Here is a 27480-nt window from a genome sequence, read left to right on the forward strand (position 1 = left end):
TTCAATACTTGGGACATCAGCTGCTTCTAGGAAAATGGGTCGAAACGAAACGTGAAGTAGGAGGAAACCAGCACAATCATTGAACACATGAAAAGTTGGGACACCGCGCCGCATTTTTAATTCCCTGATATGCATGAGAGATGTTTCGCTTTCTGTTCTCTGGGAAGTACCAGCTTGAACGCAGCGAAATCTCTTTAGCAAGTCATGTCGTGCTGTTATTTGTAAGGTTAGGAGTAAAATCAGCTGTTATGTGTCCAATACATTATCTTACGGGTAAATATGCGGCATAAAACTCATACCAGTCGTGCAGCGAAGCTCGCAAATTGGGATTTATCAACTTCCGTCGCATACCTGCACGTACTGTACAACTTGGTGCTGCTTATACAGCGAAGACACGCACTTAAATGCTTCTCAATTATCGAAAAGAGGTCAGAAATCAGTCTCCACTCACGATGTATTCGGGGAGTTCGTACATGTAAGTCATTTCGCACTCGTTTTTCGCCGAATTGATGGTGAGCACATCGATCAAGCCGGTCACCAGCAGCACCAACGCGCACAGCCCGACGAGCGCTTTAGCGCCGAAGTAGAACATCATATTTCCACCCATTTTTGCAAGCTTCTTCCTCTAAACCGTCCTCACTGTCCGTCTCCGCTTCATGGCAGAGTCCAAACCCTTCCCTGCACCCGCACAAATGCTGCTAACATCGGCCTCAGCTCACCGCAACTGACCGCATGTCGGTTGGCAAGGAGGACACGGCGAGAGAGAGAGAGAGCCCTAAACAAAGCGGTCAAGCCAAGCCCCCGCTGCACGCAACTGCGTCGATCCACTACGAGCCGCCGTAGCCTCGAGCGGGGTTACTGGGTTCACGTAGCGTGCAGTACGAGTCCGACGATCACGGAATTTTCAAACGCTGGCGCCCGCTTTCGAAGCAGCTGCTGGGACGAGATGCACACGCAACTTCGCTGCCGAGCACGCCGATGTTGAGAGGTCGTCGGCGCGAGCGCAGGTGAGCTCTTGTAGTTCGTAAGCACGTGTGCAGTTTGATACGTCGAAGTTGAGGTTCGGTAGACAGTTTTATCTCGCGATCGCGCGTTGCAATGAACCGTTATCGCAAGGGATAACACAGAATTAAGCGAACAAAGCCGTGGCTAGCTCCGTGATTGCTGTCGGTGTCTTCGGCCTCCGCGAAACGGGCTCAGCTGGTCAGACCGGTAGGTAGATAGTAGATAGAGAGCAATTTTTAATGGTATCCCCGGAGCGTAGTTTATCGCCTGACTTGCTACTACAGGTGTCGGACTTTCTGTTGGGCTGCAGCAAAACCGTCCGAGCGCTTAGTCGTGTTTAATAGGCTTGTCTTGAAGGCATAATGTCATAAATGATATCAACTGATTCTTTCTGATCGTGCAAATGAATGGGCTCGTCGGTGGTTGAAAAAACGGCCGGTTTGCGGGGCATTTGCCACTTCGTAATATAATGTTGCGAAACAAACTGAATTTCATTTAAAAGCTGAACTGGGATTGTCGCAGCAGTGGACAATCAATGATCCCTTCACGGACGTCCCACGATGTATGTACTCTCGAGTGCGATCGAACTCAATCCGGATCGAATCTCTCGATCACGATTGGCTCATTCGTCCGACATGCGGGAGGGAGCCAATCGCAATCGAGAAACGATCAGGTTCGCGGGCTCAATCGTGATCGAAAATGGCAGGGCTAAGATTACGTGCAAATCAACAATTGTGCGCGGCATTTATGATAATTGCTGTGGTTTTTTTTACGTGTCGTAACAACGGTATGATTGTGAGACACATGTGTGGCATTTAAACCAAGTGCTGATATTTAGTGTATGTCCTTTCCGTTCGTACCTGTAAAACTCGTAGCTATCGTGTAACCTTCCCGTATGTGATATTGGACGTATATGAAAGCATATCTTATAGTAAACGTGCCATGGAAACAGTCTGTGCATGAAGACGAATCTTTTTGTGTATGACCTTTCATGGCAGGCACTGCCTCCACACCTTGAACAACTTTAATGATTTGTTAAGATGATACACTTATACCATTTATTTTCAGGATTACCGGTACTTCACGTCAACAGAGCTCACACCATGTCTGAGTGCCCATGGGCGCTTCAGTGGCGTTCACACGGCTACTTCTCAAGTACGGGTACTTGGGCAAGACCACGTACAGGCCGTGCGGCACACTTCTCCGTGACAACCTGAGACGGGAATGGTGAAACTTTCTTTCATATCTTTCTAAAGAAAGCCTTATTATAGATTCAACAGACCAGTTTGAACGGCACGAAGAAGACAACACATAAGAACATAAAACACGCACACACACTGCACTTGTGTGTGTGCGTTTCTATGTTCTTATCTGTCGTCTTCGCACAGTTCAGACTTGTTTGCTGAATCTATGAACCAACTAGACCAACAACATGCCATACACTATACCTCATTATAAACTTGTTTCATGATCATACATATGCCATTCTGTATACAACACGCATGTATGTGCTTCTTTAAAACAATCACAGGGTCTGTCCATAAAGTAATGAGACTGGATCTGGTAAAAGGAATTTATTGATACGATCGGTACATGTTATTCAAATTCTTCTAAATAGTATTCCTGGGTATCGATACACTGCTTCCAACACAATTCCCACTCTGCAGAGACTCCCTGAGGAGGAGAGGTTGAGGAAAGGAAAAGGCGCAACTTCTGCAACCCTAATTGGGAGTACGGCTCAACGTCTAGAGACTCCCTGAAAGTCAACTGCCGTGACCTTTTTCAGAGAATCTGTGACAGCCTGTTGGATGGAGGGAACTCTGTAGAAACGGTGATCTTTCTGGCTTTTCTTGAGCTTTGGGAACAGGAAAAAGTCGTCCGGGTCTCACATCGGGGCTGATGCTGCCCTGATACAGCCCTGATGTGAGCCCAGCAGACTTCATCAAGTTCCCAAATCTCAAGGGAAGCCAGAAAGCTCACTGCTTCGATGATGTTCGCTCCATTTAATGGGCTGGCACTGAATCTCTGAAAGAGGTTACAACAGCCGACTTTCAGGGAGCCTTTGCAGCATTGTAATTGCGTCGGAATCGGTGTATCGATGCCCAAGGAAACTATTTCCAAGAATTTTAATATGTACCAATCGGATCAATAATTCTTTTTGCCAGACCCAGTCTCGTTACTTTACAGACAGACCCTGTAGAAGCTTTCTGTTCTTGTCCTCGCATTTGTTATGTTGCTGATGCTGTAATGAATGCCAAAATAAATTGACTGATTATCATTAATGAAGTGTGTATGCAACCCACAAAATGTGCTTGCTCAGGGTAGGCAAACATTTCTTTTAATATATCTGCCATGACAATGTTGTGCTGTGATTGAGAAGCTGACCTTGACGAGCACTTGGCAATTAATAATTACAAATGACCGCTGGTAATAGCATAACTGGAAAGGATGGGCACTGCACACTTCTAAAGGGCCCCTAAACAACCTCCGATAATTTTTTTAACATTTCAAGTAAACACGTGCATTTCGTTCAGAACGCCGCCACGATCAACAATGCCAAATGTGGCAGTGCTACGAGGAGTGGGCGTGTCACAAATTCCAAGGAACAATCCTTTCTCCTCTCCAGGCCTTTCGGTAATCCCCAGCGTTGGCTGTGACATCAAAACTCGCGTCTGGTCATGTCATCCCCCAAAAAGAACCTCACAGTTACGCACACTCACCACTCTTCTTCCTCCTTGCATGGTGAAGAGGAGCACTCGGCCAGGAGAAGAGACAAGCCGATAAGCAGGGCGTAGCGAAGGAAAGAGTGAAAACGAGCGAGGGCCACTTTCGGATTATCAAACGCGTGTACCTCCGCTATTAAGGCACTGTTTCGAAAGATTCTCGTGGCTATGTGTTTGTTGAAGACTCGTGCACAACTGCAACACTACAACGAAATTTCGACCTCTGGATTGTTTAGGGGCCCTTTAACCGCTGTCACGTTAAGGATGTGTCGCTCTAGCATGTCTTGTCGGCAGTGATGTAGCGGATGGCGCTGTCATTTTGCAGGCGGCGACACATTCTGCGATCAGCCGAGGCCACTGTGCTACCCATGGAAGAAGCCTGGCCGGACCAAATAAATGCCGACTCATCAGGAAGGTGAGATCACGCCAGTGTTACCTCCAGCGTGAAGTGTGTGATGACTTAGTGGCCTTAGTGAAAATCAGCAGCTAATGAAGCCGACGGAAGGTATAGGGTACGTTAGTTGCACTGGAAGTGTTAGTCAGCGGCGCTAACCTAGCATTCCCACGTTTGCATGCACATAAATACTGGGTAACGTGGACGGGGAGGGGGGGACAACCACTGCCGCAGCTCAATTCGTAAGAGCATCGGGCACAAAATCTGAAGGTTGCAGGTTGGGTCCCTGCCAGTGGCAAGTTGTCTTTTCGTCCACTTTACTTTCTTCACACCTATATTGCAATTACTACAATACACTTATAACAGTACAGTTAACTACCCCTATACCTTCCTTGGCTTTATTATGTGCTGGTTTTCATTAAGGTTGTTTTAAACAAAGAAACGAGCCCTCAACATTCCCTTCCTTCATTCATACTTAGTGGCCAAGGCATTCTGCTGCTGTACGCAAGGTTGCAGGTTCAATTCCCAGCTTCAAAAGCCACATTATGCACATCTGAGAAAGCAAGAGTGTCTTGCATGCAAATTGCTGGGTACATGTTAGAAAACCCACAGTTATTGTTTCTACACTCAGTTACAACCTAAGAAAAAAATGCCGGCTCCGCCCACAGCCATCGCTGCTCCTCCCACAGGAAATTTGCATAAGTGCTCCATCCAATAGCACTCACTCATTTTCGTGACATGAAGCACTTCTGGAGTGTTTGAGATAGTCGACTTTCCTGTACAGACACGCTTGTGTCACTAGGTTTAGGTCGGAAACTTGAATGTCCTGGTAAACTTCGTCAGGGATTCTGGCATTGCTGCTCAGGCAAACTTAATGTTTTCGGAAATAACGACGAACCGTTAGCTCTTAATATATGTAGTGTTTACATCAGCCCAGAAAAGTGCTAACACGACTGTCTTTCACAGGTGAAGGGAAGGCATGCCGTGGTTCTGTTGTTGGAGCTTACTTTTTTTTTTAGGTTGTAACCGAGTATAGTCCTTGATACTTGCCGTATTATCAGTAATGCCCTGCCAAGTACCAACAAACTCTTGTGCTCCAACATCAGATTTACAGATGCTCTGTGCTGCTGCTAAGGAGCTGGTGGACTCGGAGTCATCCTTCGGACTCTTGCTGAGCAGCAAGAGCAGCAAGCCCTTGTTCACAGACCAATCATCACAAGACCAGCGGTGAGTCAGCATTCTGCGTGACTCTCTCCAGAAGTTAAAAGGGTACTTACACCAATTTTTGAAAGTGGATGTACTCTCCCATACAAATCTCCTGCATACGGAGACGGCTCTGAGCAAGTGCTGAAGCTAAATGCTGATAAGATATTTGATTTTGACATTCAGACTCTTGCAGGTCGGGGCATATCCTAGTACCGCACTCTTGCACGTGATCTATCCCAAAGTTCAGCCGTCAAACACTTGCTCACTTTGCTCAGACTTTGCTAGCTTAGATCACATGCTCTGGCGGTGCCCCGCGTTACGGTTTGATGAAGACGTTACATCGTCCAAGTGGGATGCTGCGCTACACAGTCCGGATTTGAAAACACAGCTACGGCCAGTCCAACGGGCCCACGACGTGGCGGTGTGGCTGGGCCTATCTGTCCCGACGTGGGAGCAGCCCGCTACGTGCTAGTTCACGCCCCGACGGACCTGAATAAAGCTTTTTTCCATTCCATTCCATCAAAGTCGATCTTCTCATGTTGCACCTCCCGACAACAACACTATCGTGGCGTCAGGCTAGAGTGTCAACTCCGGTGACTTCATGCCCAAGTATGGCTAGTTCTGATATTGTCAGGCAACAAAACATACAAAATGGCCACTTGTGTGTCATCAACGGAGCCATGAAGCAAAGTGGCTGTGGAAACGTCACGATATCTTGTGCAAGCACGTGACGAGAAGCTCATGCCACACCGTGACGGTACAATAGGAACTGAAACTAGCTTTTATAGACATGTCGCAATTAGCTTTTCAGGGTGTACCCATGCTTACCAGTACATATTTTAGGCTCCTAAGGTCTTGGCCTTTCATTTGATGAAAAACAAAAAAAGAACTGAAAGCCTCAATGCCGCATTACATCAGGTTCCTAGTGACACAAACATTTTGCTTGAATTTTTGAAAGGTTCAATTATCCACGTTTGAATATTACTGGCGTCATATGTTGCACGTTCGATTGTGATCCAGCCTGATCTGGATCGAATTTGTCACTCCACGATTAGCTCCTTTCTGGAGCTTGTGCAAATGATGCAATCGCAACTGAGAATTTCAATCCTTGTCAAGCTCAATTGCTATTGAATGTGCACTGTGTGACTACAAGATGCGATCCAAGAGATAATTACAGGCCGTTCATTAAGGGGAGATGCTACTTGAAGACACTTTTTCTTTAATATTCACCCTAGAGCAATTAAACTTGAGCTCCTTATAGAACTTTTTATGCTGATTTCAAATATATAATTAGTTTTCTTGCAAGTTGCATACTTTTAGTTCTGCAACATGACAAAGTAAAAAACTGAAGCATCTTGCCCCCCCTCTTTTCAGACCTAAACTTCAATAATTTTTTACAATTGATAGTTCATAATGTTTCAAATAAAGTGCGGAATGCAAATAACTAATTAGGAAGTCCATATAAAATATGTACTAGACGTGAAAAATTTTAACGTTGGAAGTTCATATTTCTCCTACCCTAGTGAAAGTTTACATAACTTCTTTTTATTTTATAATAAGAATATCGAAACTTAAACAAGATAATTGCATTTCTCGTACTTTGGAAAAACTTTGGGAAAAATTTCATGCAGATCTGAGCACCAGAAGTACCCGAAAAAGGAGGGGCACATTGACAAAAATGGCAAAATTTGTGTTTTGAGAAAAACGAGTTTTAAAGTCAAAATTGCATGTTTATTTATCAAAGATGTCATTGAATGCAACGAAATTTGTACACAAGAAAGAACAATCCTCCTTGTAGTGGCCACTGCCATTAAAATGCGCCAGCACCATAGGTTTGGCCCTCACACCTCTTTCGAGCTGACTCCTCGACAAGAGATTTTTTCTTCAGCGCACGCCGACAGGCCCTTGCTTCTCCTGTTAGTTTTTGAGACATTTTTTTCTGGCGTGTGCTGTCCCGTGATGTGCCAAGAGCAACCAGATCATGAGACGGGAGCACGCCAAGCTCTTCCAGAACACGTTCAAAACTGGAGTGCCCTCGATTAAACCAACATGTTCAATGCTGTCATATCAGCAATCAACGAAGACTCGTCGTCCTGCGATTTTTCTTCGTCTTCGAAGAGTCCGATCTTTTTCTGGGAGGCACCCACATATTCGAATGCCGCGGCAAACTCGTCGGATGCATCGGCGTCACTGCCACTACGCCTTGCGGCAGCAGACGATCTTTTCGTGGTTTGAGTGTTCGGCTTTGATTTGCGCCAGCGTCCTCGAAATTTGTGCGTCGCGTGAAACTTCACAGGCCGGTGACCGCGCTTCCTACGGCTTTCTTCATCCATAACGGATAAGCACTCGAGAAAAGCGTTGTTCAGCTGCGCTGCTCGACGAGACACGGATCCTGCAAGTAGGCTTCACAGCACGCGCGGGCGCGCAGCGGCCAATGGCGGCTCCCGATCCGTACCACGTGATTTAAAGCCAGTCGCGGCGCTCGAAGAAGGCGGCAAAAGCGTGCTTCTCTTTATTATTTCTTGCGCTGCAGCAGCGCGGGAAACTGTTGTTATTTGAAGAGTGAGGCTCGGCTCTTCGCCTCATGCGGTCGACAATGGTGAGCGGCGGCGCATTATCAGTGGCAAGGTGCTCGAAGATGACACACTTTCGGCCTTTTGACAGCCACCTTGTGCTCTTTAGACGCAATTTTAAAGCATTTCCAGTTGAGTCTCGACATTGATTTTTTTTTTTTCAGAACAGTAAAGGTACTAATCTTAACAAAACAGGCGAAAACAAAAAAATCGATAATTTTTTAGAAAGCTCGTGTTTTTCGACCCGCATCTCCCCTTAAATGTCTGCGTGGATGCATGCACTCTCTCACGAGACTTACTGATGGATGTATATGACTCGATCACATTTGGAAGTTACTGTTTGGCGTGTTATCTACATAGTGGTCAACAACATATACGGCCACCCAATCCTCAAACGCGCAAATTTTATAAAGTGTGACTGATGCACACATGCACATGATTATCGACCACATGAGCAGTCTTTTTAGGAAGGCAATTTGCTGGAACAAATTGAAACCCTGACAGCATGAAAAGGTGGTGAAAGCATCGCGAGCAAGCTAAAGTAAGGCCCGCTTGAATTAAGTGTAATATTAAAGGGGTACTGATGCAAAAATCTTGTTCTGGAGTTTATTGTGCTGCAATATGTTGCTGAGTCTATTAGTGGCAATATGGGGATCTATTAGTCATAGCACGACACATCGCTTGCTGCAGCGCACGACAGATAATTAATTACAGTCTCTTTATTACAGAGCAGTCTCAGTTTTGGTTTGGAAGAGCTCCGAGAACAACAAGCCACCGAGTTCAACAAACACCATCTAGCGTGTGCACACAGAACTGTGACGCACTTCCGTGCTGGTTGCACCTTCTGCTTGCGTTCTCCGCCTGCCACATGTACTGCGCAATGTCATTGCTGTCATCGTCATCATTACCGTCGTCTGGTGGCAACAACTTTCTAGAGGCTTCCACACTTTCCAAATGTTCACCGCAGGCACAGACACACCAGCAGCCACCGAATATAGTAGTAAGCTGGCACAAGCACTTCAAAAGGGCAGTGGCGACTATGATGTCATCATTGCTTGCTGCACCAGCTCAAAGATCGACTGCAGTGGTGACGTCGCGGAAGTTGAGGGTCACTTTCAGGCCACCTTAGTTGATGCGAGGGTCACTAAGTGCGGCTTATAGCGCTGGATTGCGCATGCGAACCTCAAAATTGATATGAATGACCGTCCAAGCTATATTCGCTGTTGAGATTTTGTAGATGATATACGCATGTTGATGGCAATCGATCCTGCAGGCTATCTCAGCCATGGAATTTTGTGTCAGTACCCCTTTAATTTGTTGTTCTTTAATTTGTTGTTCTTGCAGTGTGGCCACACTGGAACAGCTGCTGTTCTTTCCCGCTTCCGGAGAAGAAGCTCGCTGGCTGACGTACTGGCAGCGACAAAGACTGCGTTGGTGGCGACAGGTGAGCATGTTTGCCTACGTGAATTCTGACTGCGCTTGGAAATAGAGATCTACTGTATGTGTGTTGGACATTTGCATGTTGTAGTTTATTTCTTAGGGTATCACATGAAAAAGAAAAAGAATGCATGATCCAAGAGTACATAACGTCCACTAATAATTGCCCAAAACAAAGTTTGAAATGGAACTGGTGTGTCTGAGTGCAAGTGTACGAAAAATGTTACAAAGAGGAATGTATCAACGAGGTCTTGCAGTATATTGACCGACAGGAAGCATCAATAACTCAAACCTCGATATAATGAATACGGATATAACGAATTATCGGTTATAACGAAGTAAATGAAGAATAGTCTTGTCATAGATACAGTGTTACAATTATACATTTATAACAAATTTTTGGATATACACTATAACTTCATTATAACAATGTCACACCTGACACGAAAATAACTTCGTTATACCCGAAAATTCGTTATACACATGCATTCAATACACTCTATCTATGACAGGACTATTTTTCATTTACTTCGTTATAACCGATAATTCGTTATATCGCCGTTCGTTATATCGAGGTTTGAGTGTAAAAAACTTATTTTCGTGTCAGATGTGACTTTGTTGTAACGAGGTTTGAGTGAACCGGAACCCAGTGTGCGTGTTGATTCAGAAAACGAGATACGGTGAGACAGGGCCGGTTGTCCGCTCGGCAGTTTTCCCGGCGACCCTGGGCATTCCAGCTGGAGCAGACGGGGGCCCAAGAGTCGCACGTGGTCCACGCGGAGTCCGGGCCCGTGGAGAAGCTCTGGAGCCGAGGACGCCTAGTAGCATCAGCCGGGTGCCTGGAAACGGCTGCGGAAGCGTTCCTCAGGGATGCCCACCAAGAAGGACCCCTGGGTCAGGTGGGCTATAGACCGCTTCAGTTTTTCAAACGTAATCCCTTAGTTCGAAAAGACAGACTGAATGGCTGGATGGCGTGACGTTATTAACCCTTTACGGTCCGTTGTCGGGCCCCTCCCAACAACGAAACGCGGCCGCAGCGGTCTGTTGTCGGGCAGTGCTGGACAAGCTCTTTAGTGGCTGATTCGTGCATGCATTTTCTCACTACATTGAGGGGCCCGCTCACTAAGTAATTCACTAATTTGGATAATTCACTAAATAACTCACTAATTTCGGTAGCGGTGCCGTACACGGAAAATCCAGTGCCGGCGAGCGCACAGAAATGCGGTCCTCGAAGATGCACCAGTCACGTGCGTGTTTGCATGCGCCGTTTTCCAGTAATTGATGCCCTGTCGATCGTGGGCCTGTTGGCGATCAGCCATTTCCAGTACGGAAATTTGAGCTTTCTGCCGAAGTCACTTGTCATTTCATTGTTGCCTAGATATGAAGCATGACCGTTAATGTTGCCTTGAAGAAATAAAACAGGCACTGCGGAAACAGAAACTGCGGAATCCCGCAGCGTGGTGGAAGGGTTAAGCAAAGGAAATTGACAACTACCAGTTTGTAATTTCAACTTCCTTTGCTTAACTTTTCCGCCACCTTGCAGGATTACATCGAAGTGATTTGCAACAATACGTGTCCACGTGCTTCGAGTTGTCAATGAATTCGCTCTCGCTCTGCCACTTGCTAGCTTCCTGGATAGCTCACTTGGAAGAGCGACCACCCGGAAAGGTGTTGGTCCCAGGTTCGATTCCCGGACCAGGACGAATTTCTCAGCAAATAAGAGGCTTTATTTCTGAGAAATTTATATGGATTTCCTTGTGGCTTTGTGCTACAAACGGGTGGTTGTCAGTTTCCTTTGCTTAATTAGTGCTTGCCCCGTTTCGTTCTTCTCCATCTTCGTTCGTCACGCTATTAGCTACAATGGGTCCCACTCATTTATCCATTGTAACATTGTACGGTCGTGTGGTGAGACACTTCTGCTGCTACGCAGGTTCTCTCTCTACACCCGGGTCTCGCACCCTTCCAAGCAGCTGTTGCCACGTCGGGAGGCCTGGCCTCCCTGAAGCCATTGGCCCAGCTGCTTCAGAAGCAGCTGCGGGGCACACTGGCCGTCTACTCCAACCCCAGCCTGGGCAGCTCCTTGCCACTGGACGATCAGCTGTCCAGGTGGGCACAGACTGTGCACATGCGTACCAACTGCTTCTGAATTGTCGAAAGCTCTGACATAGGAGTGCCACCCCCCATTTGCATGTGTACTATATATACACGCACGCATACAAACATGGGCATGAACATACATAAAGTATGGTTGAACCGCTCTTGAACCCCGGTTGAAATTTCTGGCTATGCCCTGTGTAGCATCTGTTCCACTCATTAAAAAGGAGGAGATTGCCAATCTCAGCGAAGCACGTGTGAGCATTCTGCGACAACGGCAGATGGATTAAGTTTTTTTTTGTGCTTTTTCTTCTACATATATAAGATTTGTCCTGTTGTAATAAAATTTCAGTTGGAAGTCAGCGTTGTGTTTGTGCCCGCACTGTCTCGCGCTTGTTTTATTTGCGCTGTCGTCTTAATCGTGTAAAACATTAGGGGTGTGAACATTATGCCGCAAACTGCCTCTTTCTATTTCCATTTCTTACTGATATGCAATCAAAGTTAGGCAGATCATTTTAGAATACCACGCGCATTTTTCAGCTCTATGTTCTTCTGCGTACCTAACTTTGTCGCTCTCTCTCTCTTTTATTTTTTTTAACAATAATGCGCATTGCAGGTTTGATGAGATGGGCGTGGTGGCAGTAGTTATCCTGGACGATGCAACGCTGAAGACAGGCGTCGCCCACGTGCGACACCGAGACACAGGACTGAAGGTACAGGTCCCTGTAGTCTCAAACAGCATCGCTCTCATTATGGATGTGGAAATTAATTAATGCTCATTTTTAAATTGGAACACTTTAAGAAATGGCATCAGGCTCTGTTAAAGCCATTCACCTGTTATTGAATGATACCTATAGAATACCTTGGAAGAATTTCTCACCTTGTTATCTGAAACACCCGGTACATTTAAAGGAGAATATGACACCCAGTTTTCGATCATAATCTGTGATTTATTGGTTAGTCCTTGATTGTTCACAAACAAGCTTGCAAAATTTTAGCACATTTGGTTTTCCCCCTAATTTATACATCTTACAAACGTCGAGCGCGAACTATGACAGGGACAAAGAGGGAGGGAACGACACCAGTCCTACTATCAACTGAAAGCTTTTTGGTATTGCACCTAGGATGGTGTGCATGTGCAGTGGGTGACGTGCTCCAGTTGGCTATATATGTTTGATCTTATCTAATAAAGCTTTCAGTTGATAGTAGCGCTGATGTCGTTCCCTCCCTCTTTGTCCCTGTCATAGTTCGCGCTCGACATTTGTAAGATGTATATGTACCAACTAGCTCGTCTTTCGGTCTTACTTAATTTATAATCGAATATTTTTAGAAATGCACGAATAGCCTGAGAGTCGGGCAACAGTGGTGCACTCACGAGCCATGACGTAACAAGCTACTTGCTGTGCAAGCGTCTGTATTCCAGTGAACAATTTGGTTCCCTGGTCAGCTGCGCATGTGATCGAGCCATTTCAGCTTTCTTCAGCTCAACATTGAAATTCAACAATTTACAGCAGCTGAAACTTTGGTAGAAGACGATGGCTCCACTCCATGCAGCACATGACATCGCACATGCCATGGCAAAATGGCGGTCGCCGGCGGTGCTTATGGCTGGTGACTTCTAGGGCTTATTTTGGGCTGAAATATTCTTCTACAGTCCATTTTTCATATATGTATAGGCATAATAGACCCTCTACTATTTTTCGCTGATAACGACGAAGTGTTGGGTGACTGTGTCATCCCGAAGGTCGTGGGATCGAATCCTGGCTGCGGCGGCTGCATTTTCGATAGAGGTGAAAATGTTTGAGGCCCGTGTACTTAGATTTAGGTGCACGTTAAAGAACCCCAGGTGGTCGAAATTTCCGGAGCCCTCCACTACGGCATCGCTCATAATCATATGGTGGTTTTGGGACGTTAAACCCCAGATATTATTATTATTACCGTGTCATGGCCCCTTTAAGTTGCAGTTGTAGGAGGAGTTGTCATTGTACAACACTGTCACAAGTGCTGTTGATGTCGTGTAGATATATGCGTATAATAGACCGTGTGCTTGCAGGAGCAAGTCCACGTGACTGACGTGTGCACGAGACTGCCGCTGTATCTACAGACCACCGCTGAAAGTTCTTCCTGAAGTCCTGCTTTCCCACGCATCATGCCTTCAAGTGCCTCGATTTTCACGACAGTTTAGTGACAGTCCAACTGTAACCTGTATTTATTGAATAAAAACTGCTGGCTTATAAACTGTCGTCTTCAATTAGACCCCTGCGATGCAAACGTTTAAAATTACTTATGGCTGCTCTATTAAAGGGGTACTCACACGAAAATATTCATCTGTTGCCTTTTTGTATCAAAGGAAAGACAAGTCCTCAAGAGCCTAGGAAATTTACTTCCAAGGGTGAGTGCACCCTGAGAAGGTAATTAGAATATGTTTTTAAAAGCTAGTTTCGGTTGCTACTGCACCATGACGTTACGACACGGTATGGGTTTCCCGTCAAGTGCTGGCACAAGATGTCGTGGCGTTTCCATGGCTGCTCTGCTCTGTTGCTCCGTTGGTGATGCACATGTGGGCATTTTGCATCTTTTGGCACCCGACATGTTCGCAACTAGCCAAATGGTGCGTGAAGTCACCAGAATTGATACTGCAGCCTGACGTCGCGCTAGTGTCGATTCAGTACGCCTGCCTCGCGAAAGTGGACTTTAATGTCAAAATAATATATCAGCATTTACTGAGCTTCACACTTGTGCAGAGCCATCTCTGTATGCTGGAGATCTGTAAGCAGGGTAAAGTCAGCTTCGAAAGTTGGTGTCATTACCCCTTTAAAGGGACAGTGAAGACAAACATGAAATCATTTTAGACGTGTAAGGTATCCTTGAAAAACCTGTTTGTTAATCTTGTCGTAGCAGGTTCATCACTAAAGGACAAGAGAAAGACCAAAGTTGCTTTGTGTTTGTTATTCCCAGCATTGAAGTGTCAGTGATGGTACATCAGCATGGCATCATAAATTTCAGTGGATTCTTTTCTTTATCTTTTTTTTTACATTAGCCTGTTTCGGCTCAGCAAAAGTTCTTGAAACATGCTGGGTGCATTTTTTGGCTCCTTGAGTGTATGATTCAATTCATGTTTGCCACAAAAGATTAACCTCGAGGCAGACACCAGCACGAGAATGCCATTGTGTCCTGGTGAGCTTGCGCAAAAGCTTCAAGGTGGTGTCGCCAAATTTGTCGCATACATTCTATTGTTGCCTCTTTTCCCACATACCAAGCATCTCAAAATAGCGATAGCTAAGTTGGTACTGTAGAAGAGTAACTTGATTACAACAACTTTGGGACGTTAAACCCCATATATTATTATTATTATGATTACAACAGTGTCACTTCAAATTCAAGTGCCAACCTTGTCTTAATTTCCTTATATGCTTAAAAACACTAGTTATGGGCAGTGTGAAACTGCTAGAAGCCTTTAGAAAAGTATCAAAAGACTATTTTAGTTACCTTCGAGAAGTGAAGCCTGCAAAGTAAAACGCTAACATGTACCACCAGTGTGTGATGATGTTTTCTAGTTGGGGTTTTTTGCTAGCGCTCTTCAACTGTAGTGTCCAATCGCTTCCAGAAATTTCCGGATGATAGTTGCCAGAAATTTCTGGTAAAAATAGGCCCATGAAACATTTCAAGTCAATATTCAAGGCATTTGTGTTTTTAAAGGCTCTAAATGTGATTCGTTGCGCCAAATATTTAACATAACTGCTGCCCGAGACTACCTGATATGCCGTGAAGTACCTCACCACGTGACATCAGATACGAAAGGGTGCGCCAAATCGCATCTGTACGTAATAAACACGAGCTGCAACGCCGCAGTAGAGCTAAAAAATATTACCGTTGGTTTCATTTTAATCAACACCAGGTAAACGCGATATTCGAATCGATTTTTGAACTGCTTGGCGCCATGACCTGCAACCCTGATAAAGAAAACGCATGTTATCACTCAATTTTTTATTGCTTCATTCAGGAGATTTGGCTTTCGAGAGTAAACGATAATTCATTTCCCAACGCAGCTTAATTCCTCGAAGCTTTCCTCGCTTTTATATTGACAAGTTGAAAACGCTTCGCTGCATCCAAGCACTCAAACTGCCCGCCAAAACAACAGGAAAAGACCACCAAAATGGCGGCAAACGACGCACTTGACGTCAGCACTAGACGCAACCAATCAAAACGCGCGCTCTTCAAGGTTTTGCCATGACGTCGTTGCTGACGCAAATATGACGCAGATCGACGAAAAACGCGCTCGAAAACCGAAAAACCGTTATCGCGGTATCCGATTATCGCCACGTGTGTGCCCAGTTGCAGAACGTCATCGATGGAACACTCGTTTATCGTAAGAAATGCCCGCGAATTCGATTAAATCCAATATTGAGCCTTGTAAAAGGTGTGCTTATCCGTACGAGCCTTCGATAGATGACGCCACTTACCCAGTCGTGAAGCGTTTTGTTCTTTTTAACTGGGGACGCACGGTAAACAGCTGGGTTGCCGCACGGAGAGACCGTGCCGTGAGGATAGGTGGTGGCGACGAATTTTAATTTTTTATAAAATACATACCCGTTTTGGCCCCAATGTATACTGTCTCGAAAGCACCTCACCACGTCTTCTCCAAGTCACGAATAATAGGTAAGTCCTTGGAGCGAACTGTTTCGTAGGCAAAGTTAAAAGAAACTTATCGGAAGCGTCGCACTAGAAAAATCGAGAGTGCCTCTCACGTGCGGGCGCACGCACGGGCGACTGAAGCGATAAAAAAATAAAATAAAGTATCCGTGACCCCACGTGGAATCGCACTTAGGGGTCGTTCACTCACGCCGGCCGCGTTTAATCCGCGGATTAGGCGCCAAATCCGCGGGATAATCCCTCCGCTCTCTCAGTTTCAGCGTTACTCATGTGTTGCGTTGTGTGTTCTTGCTCGCAGGGGCTCCGCCGAAATTGGCCAATACAGAAACGGCCGCCAACCACCGCAAAGCGACCACGACGAACGGATTTTACCACAACGGGGATGCTGAGGAAATCAGGTATGTATTTCAAGAGTTCCTGCGTTAAATCGCTACATTTCGACCTCGAAAGTTGCACCGATCTCTCCGACGTTCACGGGCTTCTTAGCGACCTGTTCGGAAAATTCGTGCGCGAAGTTTCGATCCGGTCTTGTGGTCGATTGACTCCCGTTTTTCGTCGCAATTGTGCGTAAAAGTTGGTGTTGTGGTCGAGAGAAGCACAGTTTGCGTTGCCTCAAATGCCTGTATGGCTAGGGCCTTTTGGGACGCAATTCGACCTTGCGAAAGCCCGGTAGATCCAACGAATCGTGTAAAATGTTTCCCCGTGATAGCGATCTATAACGTACTCCCCCCCCCCCCCCCCCCCCCCCCGCATGTCGTCAAAAAAGACGCGACCACCAATTCATCCTTATCGTGAAAGTCTCGAGGAGCGTTTAGCGAAGTCTTTGCGCATCGTTGCGTCGTGGACACGGCGAAAAACGTCGATGAATGGCTGCTTTCTTGCTCGCGGCTCGTTGCAGCTTTAGCTAGCCTGGCGTTTCAAGTGTACTGTGCTTGTATCAAACGGTAGAACGCGTTGCACGCGCGTTCAAGCGTGCTCTAGGCCTGTGAATAACGTACCGAGCTTTTTTAGGCGGCCGCCACCGTGCAACGTGTTCTAGCAGGACTTGGAACGGCGCCAGTCCCGTTTTCACTGCGTGGTCTTTTTAACCCTTTCAAGTCGACGAAGACCTGCTGTCTGGAATAATAGAATGGTGTGCAGACAGTTTGCAAGTGTCACCTGCCACGGTGGTCTGGTAGTTACGGTGTTCGAATGCTGGCCCGAAGCTCCCGGGTTCGAATACCGAAGCGAGGGGGGCCGCATTTTTGATGGTGGCGAAAATGCTTGAGGCCCGTGTACATTTTAGGTGCAAAGAACCCCAGGTGGTCGAAATTTCTGGAGCCCTCCGCTACGGCATCTCTCATAATCATATGGTGGTTTTGGGAAACCCCAACAATTATTATTATAGTTTGCAATGTCGCGTATGAATTGGGACACTTCGATTGTAGTTCGGTACACTCTGGGTTCGTTTTCAGTACGTATTTTTTATATGAGGGTATAACTTCCAGGATTGGTACGGCCTGTTATTACTTATTGTCTTGGAAGGAGTGCAGAACATTTTAACATGTCAATGTCTACTAAGCTTGATATGAAGTTGGTATGAGCTTGATAATCGTAAATAAACAGATAAAGCAAACATACTAATATATAGACCATACCATATTAAAGACATGCAAAAACATCACCAACAAAAACGGCAGAGTACAACTCGCTCCAGAAGGTGACCAGTTGCAGTGGTATTGAATATTGTTGCCTTACTAAACATGAATAGAAACATAAAAGAAGCATACTAAGATGTAGACCGTATAAAGTTAAAGACTAAACTTTATCAACAGCACCAACAAAAACAGCTGTACAGCTCACTCGAAAAAGGTGACCGTTCGCATCAGTTTTGAATAACGATGCCTCAGCTAGGTGTAGCTGTAGATAACGGAAAGTCATGCAAATCTAAAGTATGGCACAATATAATCATTTGATACAAAGAACGCTTGAATCTTTCCACAATTGTAATGTCACCGAAATTCCTGCAAATGTAACCTCAAACGAAGCTTTTGACGTCATTTCCTGCTAGGCAGCGTTGTAAAAAATAAAAGATTTTAGCTTCGCCTACAGCAATGTGATGGCAGTTACTTGTACTAAGCTATCACGTTCTGTGGGTTACCTTACATAAAAAGACAAAGCAACCCGAAGAATTCTCACTGACTTTCGTTGTAGTCTAAAAACATTTATTCGAACCCAGATTCATGTGAAAAACCATAAGCGAAATCTTTGTAATCACAGCCCAGTTATGACCTCTCTGTATCTAAACCTTAAGCACCTTTTAAAAGAGATCCTTTTCTGAACCTCTTGTAAGTATGAATGGTTATTCGCAAAACATATCGTCTGTAGCAGCATATTTCATGTCGACTTGCAGGACAAAAGCATCTCCAAATGATCACCAGTTTACCTATTTGTGCGAGGTAATTCCATGTGATGCCTTCGAACTTCTTGAGTTCATTACCCATTGTAACATGCTGCCATCATTGTCTCCCATCCCGTGGTAACCATTCCGTTGCTCTAACCACCAGTTATCTTATTAGTGCGATTCTTTGGGCAGGTTGGTTGTTCATGTCGAAATATTGACAGCGCAGAAAAAACGCCGACAGAAGAGACAACAAGGAAGATCGAGCGCTCTCTGTCACATCTTCTCTTCTGTCCACGTTTTTCTGTGCTCTAAATATTTCAACACTAGTTATCTGTTCTACACATTATGTGGCCAGCCCAGGTCCAACAGGCCCAGTAAGTCGTAACTGTTGCAGTGTTAGTAATGAAAACCTTCCTTTCTTCATATTGTTCCGCATTTCAATGAAAAACATTGGGTGTTCGCCCGTTGTTGGCTGCAGGGGACCACGACCAGTTTTCTATCAGACGAACAGCCGGCGGCTTCACTCGCCGTCGTCTCATCGGCAACAGGAGCCCGTAACGCCGCAGCACGAAGAGCTAGCCCAGTATCTCGGTGACTGTGAGTGGCTTTATTCACACATACACTGTAGCGTGACTTCAGCTGACTGTTCATACCGGTGTCACACGGTGAACTGCTGATCGTGATCATGCCAAATCGGGGCGTTTCTCAGCAGTGATTGGCTCCCTTCTACAGCTTGTGTAGAAGAGCCAATCACTATCGTGAGATTGGGCCCTGTCACGATCAGAAGTGACAATGGTAGTAGATACACGATGAATATGTATCCAAATAAGGAAGAACTTTCGGGGGAAGATGGAATCTGGAAGAGACAAAAAGTACTTGAACACGAGGTGTTGCTAGAGCCAACGTTTCGACAAGTGGTCGTGTCTTCTTCAAGAGAGCAACTCGGCAACAGGAGCCTGTAACACCACAGCACAAAGAGTTAGTCTTGTACCTCGGTGACATTGAGTGACCTTATTCACACATAAACAACAGCGTGACATTAGTTGACCATTCCATTATTATACTGCTGCCTTGAAGAAGTTAGGACCACTTGTCAAAAAACGTTGGCTCCTGCGACACCCCGTGTTCGAGGATTATTTATCTATACGAATGTGACTGTGTCCCAAGAGACGCATGTGATGTGATCGATATTCCGATTGAATCTAATATCGGTGTCGCATAGTCAGCTTCGATCATGATCGGGCTCAATCCGCATGGAACTGCTTTCAGTTGCAATCGGGCTCGGTCCAGATGGTAGCAAATTTGATCACAATCGAGACATTCATGATCCGTGCATCATAAGCCTCGATTATAATCTGACTGACGTGGGACCTCTAGCTCGAAGTGTTCTAAACACATTTAAAACATTCTTTTAACGCGAATGTATCTATATAGAAAAAGGTGCATAAAAAGAGCTTTTGAGAACCAAGATTATTCTGTAAAAATTTAAGTACTACTTATATTCATACGTATTTTTCAAATCTGCATTTGCAACCATGCAGTATGTGTGAGGGTTCCTTCTTTTGTTTAGTTTTTTTTTATTACAAGGTAAATGTAATACAGAAAGACATAGGCGTGCGCATGGGGGGGGGGGGTAGGGGGGGTGCCCGCCCCTAATACCTCCTCTTTGCAATGCATACTGATCATTGGAGGGGGTGGGAAGAGGGGGGGGGGCTGCAGTGGAACCCCCCCCTAATTAAGAACCCTGCGCAAGCCTATGCAGAAGGAGGTCCTGAAGTAAATACTGATGGGTAAAGCTTCAGTTAGTCCATGTACACAAATGTAGAACAATCGGTAGACAATGATTATCCACCCCAATGACCTAACATCCACTTGAGGTGCAAATTACGATGAACTACCTGTAAATGTGTCAAATTTATGCAACATGATTCTAAGGCACTGAATATTTCATTGCAAGAAAGAGAAAGCGTTAATATGTTGATTTCACACATTTTTCACTGACTAATCTTAATTAGAGTGTAATTAAAGATCTCTTTCTCCTGATTTCAATCATGTTCAAGTTTTTGTCTAAATATAACCAACTCTCAGGCTTGACGTACATGGGCAATTAATTTGTTATCGATTATGTCCCTTCCGAGCAAACAAAAATCATAATTTTGGCATGGCTCCCATTGATTCAAGACTTGGATGTGTACGGTCAGCATGTTTGATTCTTAGTTGTTTATGAATGACAACAATAATGATTGCAAACGTGAACACGGACAAAGAAAGAGGACAGCATGAGCGCTTTACTGTCAACGAATGTTCATTAATAAACGTTTATATTTTTGTGTTATATATGCAAAGGAACACACCGCAATCATCAGTTGTTTAAGGTTAAGTGCCAAGGACGCTTTGCTCCTGCAGAAAAGTGCCAATGTGTCACCGATACTTTCTGTTTACTTTTTCTCGGCTCAAAAGGCTTTGACACTTTTGCAAAATGCCACAGGAGAGTCGTGACCCTACTGTGCAAAATGCTACTGAAGAGCCCTGACGCTGCCGTTCAAAATGCTACCGAAGAGTCGTGACGAAATAGCGTGCAAGCTTTTAGAAGCATTTTATACCAAGAAGAAAGGGGATGAGTGCGCCGGTGACCTATGGGGTGTTACACGACTGTTAAACGTTTTTCCTTGGTACTCGCCTTGAAACATGTGACAGTTGCAGCGAGTCCCTTTGCACATGCGTAGAGACAGATATATCAACACTCTTCATCAAATGTAGCTTGTTGACAGCGAAGCGCTCGTCCCGCTGTCTTTCATCGTACGTGTTCCAGTTGCGCTCCCTTTCGCTAGGGCATAAAGTCTGTGACAGACTGTGACGTACTACTACTTTCTTTTTTCTTGTTGTTGTTCCTTCAGCGTGGAACATGGTTCGCCGAGAGTACGAGCACGCGACCCAGCAAGCACAAAACTCCGGTAAGCACCCGGCACTCTATTCGTACCTTTTGCGACGTAACAGCAGCTGCCGCTGCAGTTTAGCAGCTGTTAGCGCCTCGTGCGCTGCCGGGGCCCTCCCTTACGCACGTGCTCGTCTCTTTTTGCAGCTCCGCAGGTCGTCTACAAGAAAGTGCAGCCATCTCGAACACCTGGTAAGGCCCACGCATTTTTTTTTTATTCGCTTGTTCTCCAAGCTCGTTTCTTCTCTCGTGGCATTCACAGCAACTGTTCTTTCGTTGTAGAATTTAGTGTAGCCAGGTATTGGGAAAGTCGGATAACTTGTTTCATAGACAGCAGTCTAGCAGCTTGAATATACCTAGTCTGTTTGTTTGCTGTTCCATTTGTATTTGTACATGACTGCTTGAGGCAGCATATGTTCCAGAATTGCACAGTTGGGTGTGGGGGGGGTGGGGGGGGGGTGAGGCTCTGAACTCCTTTTATGCATGTTCATTCATGTGTTTGTTTGAACTGATGCTACATGCAGAACTTGACAGCTTTAGAAATTTCCGTAGTTCTTTCATGTTCTGAAAAGGGAGGCTAATTAACAAGTACATATCTCCTATTGCATAAGGAGATATGTGCAGTCGCGCTCAATATGACTTGCAACACTGGAGCGCGTGGCCTCACGAATTTAATGATTACGCACGGCTTCAACTTGCTTCATTTCTGTAATTAATATTATTTTCTTATTTGGGAACATCCCCCTGTGAGAGAACAGCGTTTAGTTGTAGAAATAAGGGCTAGTGGAAGGAATGTGAAATATTTAAACTCGTGCGGGCGGACACACGCTCCCGTGTTGCAAGTCATATTGAGCGCGACTGTACATGGTATGGCAGTTAAAATTATAGGTATGCATGTTCATATATCTCGCCTGTCTGGATAGCCTGTCTAATTAAATATCTTACATCAGAAACCGTTAACCTCGTCTGGACAGACATGTCTTTGGCATTCTGATTGCCTTTGATAAGCGCATAGCTTGCACGTGCAGAGCCAGCCATTATCATCTCTATGTCACAGCTACCTCTCCAACGACATTACTATCTTTACACAATGCCACAACTATATGTACGGTGTCACAACCATCTGTACATAACATCGCAACTATGTGTACGCAACATCACTACTATCTGTACAATGTCACAACTATCTGTACAACATCACAACGATCTGTACACAATGTCACTACTATAGCTCTGTGTAACACTATTTGTACAATGGCCTCCTTGATGTCATCATCGGAGGATGAACGCATGGGCTTTCGCCTTACTAGTTTTCTCTATGCAGTCGTGTTTGAAACCTCAAAACAGTCACTTGCTACTCGACTGGGGCTGATAAGAAAAGGTCACTCCATTCGTGTGCGTCATGCCATCTATTTGATGGGTCGGCATACTCTGGCGTGCGTCATTGTCCATTCAGCATTGTTTAAGTCTCCAACGTAGTGTGTTTGCCGTAAATGTGAGTGCTTGTCTAGGAGAGTACTTCTACGTAAAGAGCACTTCTTTGTCTGCTAGCAGCTGTGAGCGTCCAGGCTCGTGTCACTTCTGAGAGTGATTGCTTTGATACGCTCTATAAAAACAATTACACGCTTTGGGATATGTCTTTGTTAAGCAGCAATAATCATTTTCTATCTCGTGTGCCTTTCCTCGCTTTAATGGTGTGTGCCTGGAACTTTGAGTTCACGAACGGTGTGTGCTATCAGCATGACAATAGCATTCTTGATGGGAAATGGCAGTTGCCGAATTTTCAAGGAAGGAAAACGCGAGCGATCCCGATCACGATTATCGTGCAACAAAAGAAAGCTCCCCAAATGGTGCACTGCTTTTAGAGTATGGTCAACCAAATAAATGTTCTCACGTTTAGGGTGACCACCCGTGCCAAGACTTGCGGGACTGTCCCGTATTGAGGGCTATTCTCCCTCAAGAGACTACGAAAATCTGAAAAAATATCCTGGATTTCACGCTTTATTATTATCATTGTTCGGCAGCACCTTTAGTTCAGCTGCGTATGGCTACACTGTTTGAGAATGTAAAACTGAAGCAAAACTGCGATTCGGCCTAGTTGGAACACATTCATCTTAAAATATTTGCGCAGGCACACGGGGACACAGAAGAGACGCACACACGGGCGCAAGCTAACCTTGCCTGCGCAAATATTTCAAGATGAATCTGTTTGAGAATGTGTTAGCTGCAAGCACTCCAGCCTTACATAGCTTCAAGAAATAAACTTCATGAAAGTGAAACAGGTGGTGTCAAGTACTTCCCATGTTCTTATTCGGTAGCGTGAGGAAACTAAGCCACAACTGTTTTGCGACTGGCTACTTTTTTTGAGTTGGCAGATTTTTATGTTGATAATAATAACTGTGTTTCATGTCTGAGCATATTACAGTGATGTATAATGTAGTTTCATTTACACAAATAACTATTGTCAAGCACTGCCACCTCCCAGTCAGTGTGTCTCGCATTTTGCTAGTAGGAAGATAGTCACCCTACTGGCATTTAAGGGGAGACCCTGCCTCATTAGCGCGTTTTTTTACAGCGAAGTTGTATTAGTCTACCCTGTGCCGTCGTCATAGTAGTAGCAGTAGTAGTGGTAGTACTAGTAGGAACCACGCAGGTCACGTGACCTGAGGGGCAAGAGAGAGGAGCGTCGTTGTAGGCACGCTCGGATGGGAAGAGCTAGCGAGAGGAGGATAACGAATGGCGTTTGTCAATAAGCTCAGCCGGAGAGAAGTCGGCGCTCTTGTAGACCTTACTCCGTGGGTGTGACGCACGCAGTACTGCATCGTCTGCTCTCTCAAACGGCATTACGAGAGTTGCGGCCGCGGTGGAACGCTACCAGCGCTGGCAACGCTGCTAGCGTTCCAGTGCAGCCGTCATAGTAATACGCGTTTTCGGGCGGGTGGAATGGGCCCGCCAACTTTTTTTTTTAGATTTTTATGAGATTTTTACAGCTTGTGTGTATTTATGTACTGGTTTGAAGCCTGGTTTATACTATATCCCTGCGCGGGTGTCTTGCAGACTTCGAGCCGTGCAACTTCGAGAGGATCTGGGCGGAACACCACTACTGGAGCATCGTGCAGTCCGCCTGATTGGCGCTCACCACCCCGCTGCTGTTCTCCGCTGCTGCTGCCGCTGCCCTACGGCTCCACTGTCCCAGTCTTACTTTTTGTTTATTTCGGGGACGCACCACGTGACCAGCGTCCCGTCGCCGCACATCGAGCAGCTGCAGCCGCATCATGTCACGCGCCTCACGCGCACTTTTTTTTTCTGCGAGTCATGGTCGTACACCAGTCTCGCGCGAGCGTCCGTGGCAGCTCTGTAATATACATTAGGTATAAATAAATTGTTACAGCGGAATTTCTAGGAACAATGCCTGACAGTGTCTCTCATTGCTTTTTAGTTTATTTAACAGCGGAGCTAAGTTTAAGCTGACCCTTACTATGCATCGTGTTCGCAGAAACTCTGTGGGTATGTGCCACAGACAGCGGGTATGTACCAAACAGCTGCTAGCATAACATAGCTTTGCATTATTCGCCATGCCCACAGACTGTCGCGCCGCCAAGCGGAATTCAGGAGCATCCTCTCGAGGAGGGTTAGTAGACGACAATATGGCAGCACTACGCAGTCGCTCCCTTTCAGTGCAGCTCATGACTTCATCCGGATAAAGTGTCACGGGCCGTACGTCCTATCTGTTCCTATGCTAACAAACGAGTTGACCCTCCTTCGGGCGCCATCTTGAATCGCACGGCGCGCCACCTATAATTCCTGGGCATTGCGAATTGCAAGAGGGTGGGAATGTGAGAGTGCGGAGGAGGTGAGAGGGTAAAGCATAGTATAGTATAAGAGGGTGGGAAAGGAAGGTGAGAACAGGGTTAAGCATAGCATAGCCATGTGTAGTATAGTATAGCAAGAGAGTGGGAAAGGGAAGTGAGGGGGAGGAGGAGTCAAAGGCCACCAACTCCGCTGTCTCCTCAGTCTTCGCACACTAATGCGTAGCTGTCTCAGTTTCTTTCTTTGTCTTTCGTATGCTTGGCTCCACCAAAATCACTTTTTTTTTTTTACAGCGCACCTGACTTAGTCTACCCTGTGCCGTCGTCGTAGTAGTAGCAGCATTACGCAGACACATGACCGGAGGGAGCGAATAAATAAATAAAACGAAATTGATAATGATGACGATGATACTCGAGATGATGATTATGACTTTCGGTACAAAAAAAAGCCATCATCATTACAGCTTTGCTGTCCGGCGGTTGTTAAAAGGCTGAATTTAAAAAAAAAATTGATTACTTATTTGTTTATTTATTCAAGACACCCTTCAGCGCTCAGTAGGGCATTGAGTAAGGGGGACAAACGCAATGCAACTGTGGAAAAAAATTCATCAATAAGTACGGGGCAATAAATGGGAAATTATACAAGGCAAAAGTCGGAATTACTTCAACCAGGGGAAGAGAAACTTTATTCGTAAAAGCATGCGAGATCTTCCTCGTAGGGTGGACGAATCAGCGTGACTACTTCAAAGGGAAGAAAGTCGTCGTAGACGCAAAAGGAAAATACAAGAGGAAATACACTTTTCAAAATAAAATGTAATTGACACCACGATATTTTAGAAAATATTTCCGCAGTTGATCGTGAAATGATTGACGGCTGCGGATGGGTGTAATATTATCTGGAAATGTCGGCGACAAAAGTTTGGGACCACGCATGGAAATTGCTGGCATGGGACCACTAGGTCAACGATCTGAGAAACAGTGAGCACTTGTTGGAATGTGATTAGAAACTGGCCCCCACTCTTTTTTTTTTTTTTTTTTTTGGCGGCGGATAAGTGTTTCGACTGTGAAGCTATAATATGAGAAGGTGCTTACGAAAAGACCGAGATTACGACGACGAGCTTCGCGTGTCCGTTTGTTCGCTCGAGTGCGCCGCTATATGTGGCGCTATCGGCCGCATCTGAGCAGAGGTGAGCAACCGCCAGACTGCGGTTACACGTACGTGAAAGTACACGGATCTGGATAGGTGAACCGCCGATTTCACTGAACATGTGCAATCTAGAGAAAGAAAACTAAATAAAAAAAGAACGTCTAGGACGACACGGACAGTATACCACTTCAGCACGCGTTGGTTTGTATGAAATGCATTGCGCTGCAGTTGCTCCCCGTCAGTCTAGAGCACTGAGCAAGGTTCAGCCGGCTTTTGATAATAAAACCATAGGCGTGCGCACAGGCGGAGGGGGGGGGGGGGAAAGCCCCCCCTCCTAATCTAGTGAATGAGGGCTCCAAGTCTGCCCATACATTTACGCAGTAGGACCTGTTCCGTGATTGCGTAAAGGTGCAGGGTTATAGTCACTAGTGTAGCCACTGAGGTGGGGGGGGGGGGGGGGCTCGAACCCCCGTCCCCCGAAATGCTTCAATTTCGCATGTGTGTACACACAACTACACATACCATACAAACGCACTTAATGCGTGTTTCGAATACGTTCGCTCTTGGTAGGGCAAGTGGGGGGCGGGGGGCGTCCACCTCTAGATAAGGAGATAATGATGGACTTACAAAACAATCGACACGACAAATATGCCTTGCGTGCCGTTTTTTTTTTTTTTTTTCAACAATGAGATCAACACACGACCTGTTGGTATGCCATGTCTCTGTACGAAACCCACTACGCTCGCCTAGCTCGCTGTCGATACATCGTGTAACAGCTCTCGGCGGCCGGAGCAGATGATACGTAATCATATTGCCGCAACCACCCCGCTATTGCTTGCACTTACAGCGACATCACGCACACCGATCGCGTGCCTTACGTCTTGGGCAAGGTCTTGGGTGCGATGCGACACACAAAGGAGTTCGGGTCGCCGACGTACGTGCCAGCGCGTGTACGGCACACATACGTCATTGCGCAAAAAGGATCGTCCGTATAGTACACAACACACCTACCACTCATTTTCCTGGCCCCCCACTGAAGCGCATGGCGCTGGGCAGGACACCTCAATACCGTATATACTGCTGTAATAGCCGCAGGTACCCCCCCCCCCCCCGAGATTCGG

The 27480-nt window shown here is 45.7% G+C and overlaps 3 protein-coding genes and 1 long non-coding RNA gene across 5 annotated transcripts in view; 3 read left to right on the forward strand and 1 right to left on the reverse strand.

Moving 5' to 3' along the window:
• Positions 1 to 745, reverse strand: part of LOC119400257 (GPI inositol-deacylase) — a 41316-nt gene extending 40571 nt beyond the window's left edge. Inside the window, exon 1 of the mRNA XM_037667268.2 lies at positions 452 to 745. Within this exon, the coding sequence (XP_037523196.1) occupies positions 452 to 607 (156 nt within the window). The 5' untranslated portion in view covers positions 608 to 745. The remainder of the gene's footprint in view (positions 1 to 451) is intronic.
• Positions 746 to 781: 36 nt separating this feature from the next.
• LOC125759380 (uncharacterized) lies at positions 782 to 4136 on the forward strand. Of its 2 annotated transcripts, none has more exons than XR_007416988.1 (3): positions 782 to 1007; positions 2074 to 2232; positions 4054 to 4136. It is a non-coding gene; the product is annotated as an uncharacterized LOC125759380 (long non-coding RNA). The 2 variants fall into 2 exon arrangements; XR_007416989.1 differs by lacking the exon at positions 782 to 1007 and adding an exon at positions 1032 to 1212.
• Positions 4137 to 5185: 1049 nt separating this feature from the next.
• LOC119400258 (DNA polymerase subunit gamma-2, mitochondrial) lies at positions 5186 to 13670 on the forward strand. Its single transcript, XM_037667269.2, has 6 exons — positions 5186 to 5349; positions 9246 to 9345; positions 10049 to 10237; positions 11269 to 11444; positions 12049 to 12145; positions 13486 to 13670. Exons 1-6 carry the CDS (start codon positions 5186 to 5188, stop codon positions 13558 to 13560), a joined length of 801 nt encoding a protein of 266 aa, XP_037523197.2. The 3' UTR covers positions 13561 to 13670.
• A 2207-nt stretch (positions 13671 to 15877) lies between these two features.
• LOC119400259 (uncharacterized) lies at positions 15878 to 24812 on the forward strand. The gene is made up of 6 exons (XM_037667271.2): positions 15878 to 16091; positions 16384 to 16483; positions 18947 to 19065; positions 21366 to 21422; positions 21551 to 21595; positions 24461 to 24812. Exons 1-6 carry the CDS (start codon positions 16037 to 16039, stop codon positions 24529 to 24531), a joined length of 447 nt encoding a protein of 148 aa, XP_037523199.1. The 5' UTR covers positions 15878 to 16036; the 3' UTR covers positions 24532 to 24812.
• The last annotated feature ends 2668 nt before the right edge of the window (positions 24813 to 27480 follow it).

Source organism: Rhipicephalus sanguineus, chromosome 7 (assembly GCF_013339695.2).
Source record: "Rhipicephalus sanguineus isolate Rsan-2018 chromosome 7, BIME_Rsan_1.4, whole genome shotgun sequence".
Taxonomy (NCBI): Eukaryota; Metazoa; Arthropoda; class Arachnida; order Ixodida; family Ixodidae; genus Rhipicephalus; species Rhipicephalus sanguineus.

What these genes read in the sequence shown, in the direction of transcription:
- LOC119400259 (XM_037667271.2), top strand. Translation starts at nt 16,037, where the DNA reads ATGTATACTGTCTCGAAAGCACCTCACCACGTCTTCTCCAAGTCACGA. An exon ending in CTCCAAGTCACGAATAATAG is followed by an intron (nt 16,092 to 16,383) that starts GTAAGTCCTTGG and finishes TCTTGCTCGCAG; the next exon opens with GGGCTCCGCCGAAATTGGCC. An exon ending in GGGGATGCTGAGGAAATCAG is followed by an intron (nt 16,484 to 18,946) that starts GTATGTATTTCA and finishes TGTTGGCTGCAG; the next exon opens with GGGACCACGACCAGTTTTCT.
- LOC119400258 (XM_037667269.2), top strand. Translation starts at nt 5,186, where the DNA reads ATGCCCTGCCAAGTACCAACAAACTCTTGTGCTCCAACATCAGATTTA. An exon ending in CAATCATCACAAGACCAGCG is followed by an intron (nt 5,350 to 9,245) that starts GTGAGTCAGCAT and finishes TTGTTCTTGCAG; the next exon opens with TGTGGCCACACTGGAACAGC. An exon ending in CTGGACGATCAGCTGTCCAG is followed by an intron (nt 11,445 to 12,048) that starts GTGGGCACAGAC and finishes TGCGCATTGCAG; the next exon opens with GTTTGATGAGATGGGCGTGG.